General features: G+C 33.8%; 1 protein-coding gene across 1 annotated transcript; it reads left to right on the top strand.

Annotated features, from left to right (window-relative positions):
* The first annotated feature begins 6 nt into the window (after window positions 1–6).
* LOC119832989 (E3 ubiquitin-protein transferase RMND5B) lies at window positions 7–7,848 on the top strand. The gene is made up of 8 exons (XM_038356838.1): window positions 7–370; window positions 948–1,040; window positions 2,630–2,790; window positions 3,171–3,377; window positions 3,739–3,949; window positions 4,313–4,497; window positions 5,270–5,421; window positions 6,530–7,848. The coding sequence occupies exons 1-8, from the start codon at window positions 235–237 to the stop codon at window positions 6,594–6,596; spliced, it is 1,212 nt and encodes a 403-aa protein (XP_038212766.1). The 5' UTR covers window positions 7–234; the 3' UTR covers window positions 6,597–7,848.
* The last annotated feature ends 5,027 nt before the right edge of the window (window positions 7,849–12,875 follow it).

Genomic DNA, 12,875 nt, shown 5'->3' with positions numbered 1-12,875 from the left:
ACATGAAGAGTAGTATTGACAAATTCATATGTGTATACTGATTGAGAAGGTGAAAATGAAATCTTAAAAACGCAAAGTAATCAAAGAATATAATTATGCTTCTGTATTGATAACATTACAAAACTCTTCGCGATTAACCAAAGCTATCAACACTTACGGTATCTAGTCTTAAAGTTAATACAATAGTGAAAGTTTACGTAATATAGTTTGCGAGTTAATAAATTGAGCAAAACAATGGATTCGTGTCTTGGTGTTGAACAAGATTTAGACAAAGCTACGACGAAATTTACGGGCATAAGTGATCATACAAACAAAGTCCTGCAAGATTTGATAGCTCAAGTGGAGAATTTAAAACAGGAGATATCTCAACGTAAGTACAAGGCATTAGTTGTATATTTGGTATAACAGGATTCATGAACATGATTTGACATTTTTGTTTGTATTATTTCAAGCCTATGGGCCGATTGGCGGCTGTTAAAAATACGTATAAAAAGTGTATACGTGTTCACAATAAGTTAATTATCTTTAGAGATTCCTAAAAAACATCCACACACAACACTTTAGCGATAACTGTAAATAATAATGATCGGAATTCTGAATCTACATAATATTTTAGTAGAAAATTTCTAAACTTCAGCAGTAATGCTTGGATGTGGGCATTGACTATAGTTTGGTTTGGTTACAAAACAAATAAAATAAATTTTGTGTACATCAACATTCTACTGAATTCGTAAAATGTGTTTATATGCGGCTTTAGATAAACATTAATGCTAATATTTGATACTTATAAGCTTATTGGTACTTTTTTTTGTTTTTATATTTAGTGATTTTACTGCATACAACATTTTACCCTTATAAGGTTAAAATTTCATATGCAGTAAATATATTAATATAAAAAGATACATGAAAATAATATTTTAATAAAAAGGTTATAATAAATGCTTCAGATCCTGAAAATGCTCAGCTGCCTGAAGACCAGGCAATGATAGTTAGTGAACTGGCGGCAACACTAAAGCAAACAGTGTTTCAGATGTCTACGGGTATGTATTTTTATTTAATTATGTTTTCAATTTGATTGCACCTCAAAAATGTACTGGCTCTTCAACATAAAATCCCAACTATCTGTGGCGAACAAACTGTTTTTGTAAAAAAGTATCTTGAAACCAATATTGACCTATGAGATCCAGTTATGGGGTACTGCATCCAACTCCAACATGGAAATACTGCAAAGGTTCCAATCTAAAATGCTGAGGATTATCACAAATGCACCTTGGTATGATACAAACCAACAGTTACACCACAATCTCAAAATCCGAACAGTTAAAGATGAAATTAAGCTAATCAATTAAACAACCAAACATTCTGGCTGCGGATTTAATGAAATGTGACTCTAAGTTCATAAGACTGAAAAGAATAACTCCTGTCAATTTATGATATAAATGTATAGTTTTTGGGCACGCATCAATGGATCATCCCCCCTACAAGTCAATTGACATACATAACTATTTGCAAAATGTTCCTGGAATCCAGATTGCATTAATACACAAAAAAAAAATGTTTTCAATTTGATTGCACCTCCACCATTAGTACACTACCTTCAGCAGTATTTTTATATGTATCCAACTTCATTAAACTTTACTTTCATTATAGTATAAAGAAACAGAATTATGTCAAACCTTGTACACTTATCAAGAATTGTAATACAAAAATTTCATGAGTTTATTATTTATAAATAAGAAAATCTTATTTTTACTCGGTATAAGAGCAAGTAAGACTATTTAATTGATTGTGTCATTAAAGAGTGTTTTAGATAAATTATATTTATTTTTACTTTAAGTACCTTCTTAGTCTCAAAACTCACATAACTCAATATGCTTGTGGTGGACTTTTTTTACTTAATCCTTTTTCATGTCATTTATGAAAGATTGGAAATTGTATAGAGGGGAATAATTTTTTATAGAGGTGTTTGGATGGTTAGAATATGTAATCAAATGATTATGTTCTGAGCACCATGCATGTGTGTGTGTGTGTGTATGTGTTAAAAAAATGAAAAACATAATTTATCCAATGTTTGTTTTAATGAAACTAAATAAAGCACACTTTATATTTGATGTTTGAAATAAATTGCTGGCTGGAAACAAGTTATTATTGGAACCTATTGCAACTGACCTTTTCTATTAAAGTAAACAGACAGGTTTTTAATCCTCTTTAGGAATGTGAATTACTTTGATTCATTAACTAAGTCTAATTATTATTTTCCTCATAAAACACGAAGAGACTATTAAAAACTTTTTTACATGTAATCCAATGGGTTATTTAATATGCCACTTCTGACTTTCTCCTGCCTTGACCAGAGATTAAAAAACATAACATAACCTATGTTTCATTATACTTCAAAATTTTAATTTTTTTTCTCAGACAATTGTTATGCAGACACAGACAAACAGTTCACCCTTTTTGATTATTTCTAATTACAATGAAATATACAAGACTTGTGAAATTTGCATACATTCTGTATTTTACTCATATTCCATAACATACACTACATACAGGAGTCTGCAAAGATGTGTATGGTATATCAAAAGTAATAGAATGTTTTTATAAATAGACATTCTATATGTAATTTCAGAGCATCGCGAGTTACACGCAACAGTGTCTCGTGTTGGTAAATCAATAGACAGGCATTTCATAGCTGATTATGCCTCTGTTGCACCCAAAGCTGAATCTTTTTGCAATGATACCAACAGACCAATTATGGAACAGGCTATCGCTCAGCATTTGTACAGACAGGTTTGTGTTTGATGTTTAATTTTTTTATGTCCATTAATAGTTTGAGCTCATTATTAACACACACACTGTTCAATTTAACGACAGCAGTAAGTGTTTCCAAGTAACTGACAAAATTGTTTGAAAATGGAAAATTCATTTAATATCCCTCCAATATATCAAAAAATTGGTTATTTACTGTTCATAAATTTAGAAATCTAATGAGTCACTCCTAATATTTCACTGTGTATTCTCATATTTGTTTTTAATACTATTATATCCAAATACTCTTAGAATGTATTCAACCGTGATCATTATTTGCCTCGCTATTCTCGAATGTGTGTGTGTGTACACACACCGTGTTGTTAATGTATTAAAACGATTATTCGTCAAATGTGCGGTAGGGGCTAGAAGAAGTCGGCGACATATTCGTGTCCGAGGCGCAGATCCCGCCGGTGGAGCGCACGTGCACGTTCGCGCAGCTGCAGCGCTGCGCGGCTGCGCTGGCGGACGGCGAGCCGGCGCTCGCGCTCGACTGGGTCGAGAAGCGCAGCCAGGAGCTGGCGCACTCGCCGCTGCCCTTCACTCTGCACAGGATGCAGGCGTTGAAGGTGCGTGCTCGATTACAAGCTTTACCCTTGTAATTGATAAAGTGAGGGGTCCAAGTGGCAATTCAAGTATTGAACCTAAATTACTACCTGGACCCCTCAGGAAAACTTTAACAGTAGTTTACCGCACAATCCATGTTTCTTTTTACACTTAACAATTCTGAATAATTTATTTTGTGTTATTGTGATGGTGTTCGAGAATTATTTCCTTATTTAATTGAAAATTTGTGTCTGGTGTATATTAAAGTCCTAGTAAACTATTTTCTGCTGTACTGCAATTGTAAATAAAGTTAAATGATTACATAATATCATATCTGAATGTCATTGATGTCGTATAATTGGTAAACCCTTCTCCCGTACGCAGCTGTGCCGCGAGCAGGGCGTGGCGGCGGCGATCGAGTACGCGCGGCGGCAGTTCCCCGCGCACGCGGCGCGCCACGAGCGGCAGCTGCAGGCGGCCGTGTGCGCGCTCGCCTGGTGCGCGCCCGCGCCGCCCGCGCCGCCCGCCGCGCCCGCGCCGCCGCCGCCGCCGCCGCCGCCGCACTACGCGCACCTGCTCGACCCCAAGGCGCTGGGTGAGTGCGCCGCGTCATATCTCATATTATACTTAAAAATTAAATAACGTTCGCACATAACGATCGTTTACGATAATATGCTATTCAGACTGTATTCATTATAAAGGAAGGTAGGTACTCCCTCCAAATTCTAAAATTCTATTTTAGAATTCAAACGACTATTACTAAATTTTTATAAAAACGATCACGTCAATCTTGAAAACTCATAGAATTGTCGAGTTACAAAAAAAAATACAATCGAATCGAGAAGCTCCCTCGTTTTCCGGAACTTCGTTTGAAAATCAAGATCGTTTCGGGCCTGAAAAACGGGGCTTTGTCATGATTCAACATGGAGGGGTTGAGAGATCGGCGCGTGGTCCTCAGGGCTGGAGGCGTCGGAGCTGTTCATCTCGGAGGCGTGCGCGGCGCTGCGGCTGGCGGCGCTGTCGCCGCTGGCGGGCGGCGTGGCGGCGGGCGCGCGCGTGCTGCCCGCGCTGCACGACATCCGCGCCAAGATGGCGCACCCGCACGTCATCGCCGCCTGGGCCGACGACGAGCTGCCGCTCGAGGTCACCCTTTCTTTTTTTTTAATTTGAGGAAATCCTTCATGGATACCTTGCTACTTCGGGGATACTACCAAAGGTTATGCCAGACTCTTACTGGCTAAAACCTCCTCCATCTATACTTAATATTATAAAACTGAAGAATTTGTTTGTTTCTTTGTTTGTACGCCCTAATCTCAGAAGCTACGGGTCCGATTTTAAAAATTATTTCAGTGTTACATAACCTATTTATTGAGGAAGGCTATAGGCTATATATATAAAATGGGCGAAGCCGGGACGGACCGCTAGTTTATTCTCTATATGTACAAGTTTTCAGACTGTACGTCTATTTTCCAAAGTGAGTGTCAATAAGTACGCGATAGCTTGCTCCCGGCTTTGCCACGGCGATAAAAAAGCCGTGTATATATGACCCAATTACTTCATAACTTCTTTCATAACCGGAGGCCCATATCCTTTTCCTTAACCTTGCCAGTCCTTTCCTTAATTCCTCTCGTCAATCCTTCCATCAGATCCTATTTCAATTTGAAGTCGGCAATCCATTTGTAAAGGTCTGCAATCGACCCTACGCCTCTCCAAATGTTCATGGACGGTGATAGCGCTTACCTGGAGCTAGTGATAATTGCCGACTATGATGTAAAAAAAAATAACTTCCCAACTATCTCCAACAACCATACCCTAAAGTCTAAATGCCATGCCACACCACGCCATACCACGCCACACCACGCCACGCCACGCCACAGCACACCCGCTGACATATAACCGGCAGCACACCCCACAGGTGGAGCTGGGCGAGGACGGCGGCGGGTACCACTCCGTGTTCGCGTGCCCCATCCTGCGCCAGCAGGCGTCCGACGCCAACCCGCCCATGCGCCTGCTCTGCGGCCATGTCATATCGCGGGACGCGCTCAATAAGCTCGCTATGGGCGTCAAGTGAGTCATCATCATCATCTTCATCATCATCATCTTCATCATCATCATCATCGCTATCATCACGAAACGGTTATAATGGATAAAAAAATGTAAAATAACTAAATAACTTTTACGCACTGAGAAAGGTGATTCATCATCATCATCACTAATTTGAATCGCCATTTCACCTCATCTCATTGAATTACCATCATCGCCATCATCTGAACTAATAAAACACCATCATGAAGCCATAATTAAAGATAACATATTTCTATATTAACAATTTATATAATTAAATATGTAAACGGCCAGTGATTAAAACATTAACATCATCTTCATCGTGAATTCACTATAATGGATAATATAACAATCTGTACATTACTCATCATCAACATTATCAAAATCGTTTTTGTAAAAAAAATTATTATACGTGTCAGATACTGGTGAATTTCAGGCGTTCTAACATACATTAATAAAAATTATTATTATGAAAATAAAGAAGCAGCCTAACTTTTAAGTTTTATTGTTAACTTATATAGGCTAATTCACTGCCACAATGTTATATTCCAACGTCACCTTATATGTCAAAATCCGTCCATCGGTTTAGGCTATAAGGCGTGCCAAAGAAAAGTTTTTTTTTATAGTCACATATACATACATACAGTATAAAAACATTACAGATAAATGTTGTTGTAATGAAGATAAACAAAATTGAGCTAAAGACATTCAAACTCAATGGTCTTAAAAAAACCAGTGAAATTACAATTTTCGCACTCATAAAAGAGATATACATTTCAGTATAAGCTACTATACAGGTATTATATTTTTATTTCTAAGGGCATAATATGTATATATACTGCTGTTAATAAGTATATACTGTATAATAGTATATTATACTACTGTTTAAAATAGTAAGTCTTTTGAATTATTTCTTGAACATTAATCGATTAGTAGGTAAGTCTCCGGTCTCAAACTTTCTTTGTACAAAATTCTATCCAAATTGGTTGAATATAGATAGATATACAGTCTTACTCTCTAAAATACCATATTAGTATTTATTTTCAGCTCAAATATATATTTTTTTTATGAAACACTAATTTATTTATTATAAACAATTTGTTGTTTTCAGATTGAAATGCCCCTACTGCCCCATGGAGCAGTCGCCGGCTGAAGCTAGACAGATCTATTTCTCTTAAACTAGTGCATTTCGATATTTTAGACTTTTAGACTTTGTTAAGTTATACAACTCTAGGTGTAGTCTTCTCTTGAGTAGAATAACGTGATTATTGTTTTTTAAATAAATTTGTTTTGTTGCAATGGTGTACCTATACGTGTATCGGAGTTGAAAACGTTACGTTTTTATTTAAATTCCAATGTATTGACTTTTCTCGATATTTTGTATGTTTTTCACGAAAAGAAGAAAAAGAAATAAGTAACGATACAGATTATTAAAAAATGAAGTTCGGATTAAAAAAAAGAAGAAAATTTATTTCATGATAAAATTAACCAGACAGAGTAATTTTTATAATTATGCTGGTAATGTTCTTGTAACAGTAGTATGTCATAGGGTAAAAATTAGGTCGTTAGTTAGTGATTATGTATTTCAACGCTCAAGCAATTGGAATACAAAACTCGATTTTTAAATTGACCTATATACTTTGTTTTTTGTTCGTGAACCGACTTCAAAAACGGAGGAGGTTATTAATTCAACTATTTTTTTGTTTGTCAACACTATATACATTTTATTTCTCAATAATTTATCTAAATTAATGAGCTGAACAAAACTTGGATTTACTTTTAATAAGTCGAAAAAACCTAAAGAGTTTTGTCACAGTAACCTTGCTATTGGGTTATAATTATGCTTTTATATAAATATTGGACATTTAACATTTTTCATTAAAAGACGAAAATAAATTTTATATAAAATACACAGATTCTTTGCTGCTCGATAAGAGAATAAAATTTACTACACATTTTAATCATTCGTATGCGTTAGATTTTGTATTTTAGCACAAATTTAAAAACCCTTAAGTAATTAGGTGATAATCTTTACACATTGTTGCACATGCAGAACTTCAAATTCCTACATAATTTTGTTTTTTTTAATCGTAAGGTAGCATAATTTAATTTCTATAGAATTGTTGCTATGATCAAAATTTATTTATACTTTTATTTCAAACGTGTATAGTATTGTGTAAAATATTTATAGATGTGTTTTACTTGCAGTAATGATAGAAATAATATTATAGATTTTTCTAAATAAGACAGTTTATTAACAATAGAGTAGCAGTATGAATTTTCATGTAATATTGATGTCAAATGAATATTATCGTTAATAGCAATAGGTAAAAATTTTTATTCATTAAACATTTTAGTTATATGAAAATGTATTCTTAATCGACTGGTTGTAGAAAACGATCGTTTTTGTAATAAATAATTACTAAATTATCACGTGTTTTATTTACTTACTTTTTACATTACAAAGGAAGGAAATTAAAGGTTTACTCAGCTTGCAATCGTATAAATGAATCCTAGGATTCATTTATATATCTTCACATTCTTCACTTCTTCACTTCACACAAAATTACTTACAAAATTTCATCTTTATCAGCTCATTACTTTTATCTGAAGAAGGAAAGACATCCCAACAATTTCTCTAAGTTCGCAATGATTACATTTTATGTGCAAAAAAAAAAATGAATTGCTTGATGATGGTATAAAATGAAAATTATGGAAATTCCCGTTAAAAATTAGTTATTTCATATTTAGTACTTTTCTATAAAATACATTGACATATTTCAGTTATGTCCACAGTCCAAGACCGTAAAGATTCAGTGATTTCGCATTTGCAATACGAACGTGGCATTTGTATGTATATTTCGTGTACTTCAAAGAGGATCAGAATAAGAATATTAAAATAAAAGAAAAATCTCGTCGGTACATAATTTATTTAATGGATATGTACAAAGACAAAAAGATTTTTGACAAATAAAAATTTTGGCAATAATTTTCAACAATAGCAATAAATATTAATTAATTGGTGTGTCATTTGCAAGCCGGCAAAAATATTAACAACAACAACATTATACTTAAATTATAGTTCGGACATACCAACTTAAGCTAAAGGCGCCAAATTTAGTCGCAGTGGCTGACCTCTCGAGCAGTATTGAAGACTTATCAGCCAAAACGCAAAAATAGCGCCGTTAAATTCATAAAACCATCACTCCAAATAAAAATCAACAAATTACATTATTTAAAGTGTTTTCGTTTTACGAACCGATCACTATAAGAAATAAGAATAACAATTTCACTAACCTAAATAAAAAATAAATTAATCGTTAAATTATTTAGATAAATGAGCCGCGTAACAATTTTAATATCATATTGATATAACTCTTCAGAGATATTTTGGAAGCGTAAACAATTTTTACAGCAACTCCGTTTAAAACGTCGCCAATACAGATAGATATTGTTTAAGGTTATACAATTTAGATAGCACTTATTAAATAAACCGTAGTGTATCACACATAATATAAACCTACGAGCAAAAATCTACATTATGTACTAATTATTGCTGTAAAATTTTTCTTCTACATTATGTTTATAACATCAAAAGAAAGGCTAATAGGCGAGTCGTGTCAAAAAGCCACACCATTAACCCGTAAAGAGACACACAGCAAAACGTATATCAATAAAAGTTATATCTAAAATTATTATATTTTAGTTGCAACGACTTTTCAACACGACCGTATTTACTTCTACGAGAAAATTATGGATAAGATGGAAGACGCTTCTAAATACAGCAAAAATGTATGTAATTCATTTTAGCATTAAATTATATCTATATCACTTATAGCCTAAAACTATGTGTTTAAATATATAAATAATTATTTTAACTGGTATCTATTTATTTGGATTTGCTTGCAATAGGATCTCTCATTTGGCACAGGTGATCTCATTTAGACATGAAAATATCATATAGCCATCGCAAATCAGTGAACATAAAACGTGTGCACATGAGTCTTGAAAATAATTTATTTTCTACTAATAAATAATATTGCTTTACGATTCAGTCGTTGCCTCAGTCTATATCAATTTTCTACTATTTTTATCGTAAAGATACACAAGAGCATCGCATAGAAGACACGAAATTTGCATTTAATACACGTCCAATAACGCCTACTTTAAAATTGTTAACACATTTTGACACACACTACGGCTACTACACTTCAAACGGTTACTATGCAAAGAACAAATTCCAAAAACTTCGAAAAGAGCTAGACTCGCGATAGTGTCAAAGGTTACATCATAATTCCGCTGCGTTTCATAATAAACGACATTTTAACAAATTTAATCGCAACATTCGAAAGCGAACGATTCATAAGAAATTTGTTTTTGTACAAGAATAAGAAATACGCGACACAAAGCAGGCACTTTATAGCTTTCATACCAGAGTATATTGACCGATCGAATTTCCGCTTAGATATATCAAAATCCCCATATACCTTAAAGATATAAATGTGACGGATGAACGACCGAAATACGGTTTGAATGATATCATCGATAGTACAGACACGAAACAAATATTTAAAGCGATGACAGTCAAGATCACATAGCTATGAACACAAAACGCTTTGCTTAAAGCTAGCTACGAAATATATCTTATATACATCTGTTAAAATATAATTTACAGATCACACACAGTACTCTTTATAACTAGATTGCTCAGTTTTGTGTGGGAGTGTAGGTAAACCGGAATCAAAAGGAAAATTACATTTTTTATCATATTAAACGAACATTGTGAAAGTAATAAAAAATAAAAGTTTTATCACCCATATGTTTTTTTTTTTTCAAATTTATTTATTTCGTTTCCATTCCGGTTTATTACATCCCTTATTTAGAATATAGTTTTCATTTCTTAACGAACACTTATCAGCACGAATCGTCCAAGCTACACACTTAATCCCATACCTCTCCTTAGTGGGATAGAGCAGACAATAGACATGTTTACCCATATTCTATTAGTTTTTCTTTTTATTACTGGCAAGAAAGATAATTACCTATAAATACCGGTATTGCGTTATATTATAGCTATTAAAGTACATAACAGTTTCCAATTCCCATTTCTATTATATTATTTGAGAACCGTCAAACTAAATGCAACGTTATCTACATTACGATAAGGTTTAATTTCGATCGACATAAAATAAGTATATTCACGCTAAGGCAATGCTAAAAGTCACTGTTATATAAAATATATAATTTGTATCGTCTCTATTATCTATTATACAATATTGAAGTTAAATATGAAATTGAGTAACTATTATAATACTTTATGGCAAAATTACTATTAAAATTTAACGAAATACCTATTATTATTAATAAGTGTTACTAGAACTGTGATGCATCTCTTTTGAAAAGAATCGGGTAAATAATAAAAATATATGATTTTTTTTCCTATGTTATAGTTATATTTTCTTATTAATTATTATCTACTAATATATTATATGTTTGTATCAATGAAAGTGAACATGTCTTAACAGGACTAGAGAATGGTAAACATTTTATTTGTATATTACTAGAGGCGGCTATTTCGAAGCCAAATATTAAATGACATTTGTCTATGGAAACTAGCCTATGATATTGATTTCGAGTGTCATGTTTAAATAAAGGCCGGTCTTCGTGTATTATCCCAAAAAAATTCTGTCCTTTTCTTTCGCATGAGAACGTCGCTTAAAGGAGCGAGAAGGATAGGTTTCCACTAGCCAGTACTCCTTCTCGCTCTAACACAGTTAGAAGTTGATAAAGCTATTGGTAAATACGAACAGAGACAAATGGATATGATTTTGACGAATCACATATCAATTATTTGAATGTACTAGGCGTTACATCGCATTAAATGGGAAAAAATTCGTTAAGACTTTTAGTCCAATATTGAATCACTGCGTGAACGAGCTAGGCCCGTATATGGAAGTAATGAATTTAAACATGACCTAACAATAACTTAATTAAGAATGTTTATCATAATGTTTGAGCAGTTAACGGGGAAAGTAAAACCTAAGGGAATTAAAATTATAAGTAGGTATGAATGAAAGTATATTATAAAAATATTATGGCATTACTTTGTAAGGTGACGAATATTGTACGAAAATATTCGTAAATTAAACACCTGAGTGATATTTCATTAGACCAGAAGCGAAAATAACACTCATAATATCATCAGAATCTAAAGAAGAATTATTGAATTTAGCTATTATCAAATCTATTCATCATAGAATAGAATCCCTGACAATAAATCAACGAAATGATGAATTAGTATAATTGATAAAATCAATGCAGAAGTGGTGAACCTATTATTGCAGTAAGATTTAAAAAACAAAAGAGTCAACAGTAATAACTTAAATCGAAAATGTAAAATGTTAAAAGCAATGCGTACTGAATACAAATGAGATTAACAAGTCATATAGAATATCGCATGATTAAAATCTACGTTGACGCAAGGTTCACTACCCCTGCATTGTTTATATAAGTTCGTACCTATGTTCCCAAAGAAAATTGTATATAAATAAGCACTATTTATCAAATAATTATTTAAGTGGATGCTTCATCCTGGAAAACAATGGCTCTAGGAAAACATATGGCTTATAAGAGGTTCATCGTAATAAATTTTGATAAAACTGACTAAATTATGAGTATGTAACCATTTTTTTACGAACCATAAATGTTGCACCCCTGCATTATCTGCCTTACTTATTAACCGTTTCAATTTCTTTTACACCCCTGTATTACTCGCGTTTAATTACTACCTACCTATTAAAAGGTTCACCACCCCTACACTATCCGAGAATACTCTCATTGCCGTCCGCTCTCATAAAAAGGTTCCCTACCCCTGCTTTATTTATACCATTGGTGCACTTACTTCCTTAATGTTCACTACCCCTGATCTGTTCATATTCATATCTATTGATAGAGAGTTATTACTCAAGGTTCAAGTAAATCAAGGTGCATCGCACCCCTGCACTATCATACCATCCGACATCCACTTAACACCTCGCACTATGATGGGAAAGCTGACATCAACACTCACATTTTACTCAAGGCCTTTCTGCACTGTGTTACAATATTCCTTCGACACCCACATTAACACAACGCCTGCTGACATCCGAACGTTTTTAATTTTCAACTAAACGACCAAAACGTAAATCGCAACGCCCTCCCATTTAAATGCCGAACTATTGGCAAAATAATGAACAGTTAAAAACATAAGGTTGAAATCCAGCCACCGATAAATTCAAAGCAGACATAGAACACACAGTTCCACGTCTGCTTTGAACCTGGCACCCAACGACATAAGTGTGACCCGTTTAGCAGAACATTGCCAAATTAACAGGAGTGTAAGCCAGCAGCGCGTTGCCATGGTGCCCGAACCGCTGACCGTCAACAATCCGTTACCATGGCAACGGGATCGAGGCGGC

This window comes from Zerene cesonia, chromosome 16 (assembly GCF_012273895.1).
Source record: "Zerene cesonia ecotype Mississippi chromosome 16, Zerene_cesonia_1.1, whole genome shotgun sequence".
In the NCBI taxonomy this organism is placed as follows: domain Eukaryota; kingdom Metazoa; phylum Arthropoda; class Insecta; order Lepidoptera; family Pieridae; genus Zerene; species Zerene cesonia.
This window is presented reverse-complemented; position numbering and strand designations above follow the sequence as displayed.

Coding starts and splice junctions, on each gene's coding strand:
- LOC119832989 (XM_038356838.1), top strand. CDS start 235: ATGGATTCGTGTCTTGGTGTTGAACAAGATTTAGACAAAGCTACGACG. Junction 3,950..4,312: donor GCTCGACCCCAAGGCGCTGG/GTGAGTGCGCCG, acceptor CGTGGTCCTCAG/GGCTGGAGGCGTCGGAGCTG. Junction 5,422..6,529: donor AAGCTCGCTATGGGCGTCAA/GTGAGTCATCAT, acceptor TGTTGTTTTCAG/ATTGAAATGCCCCTACTGCC.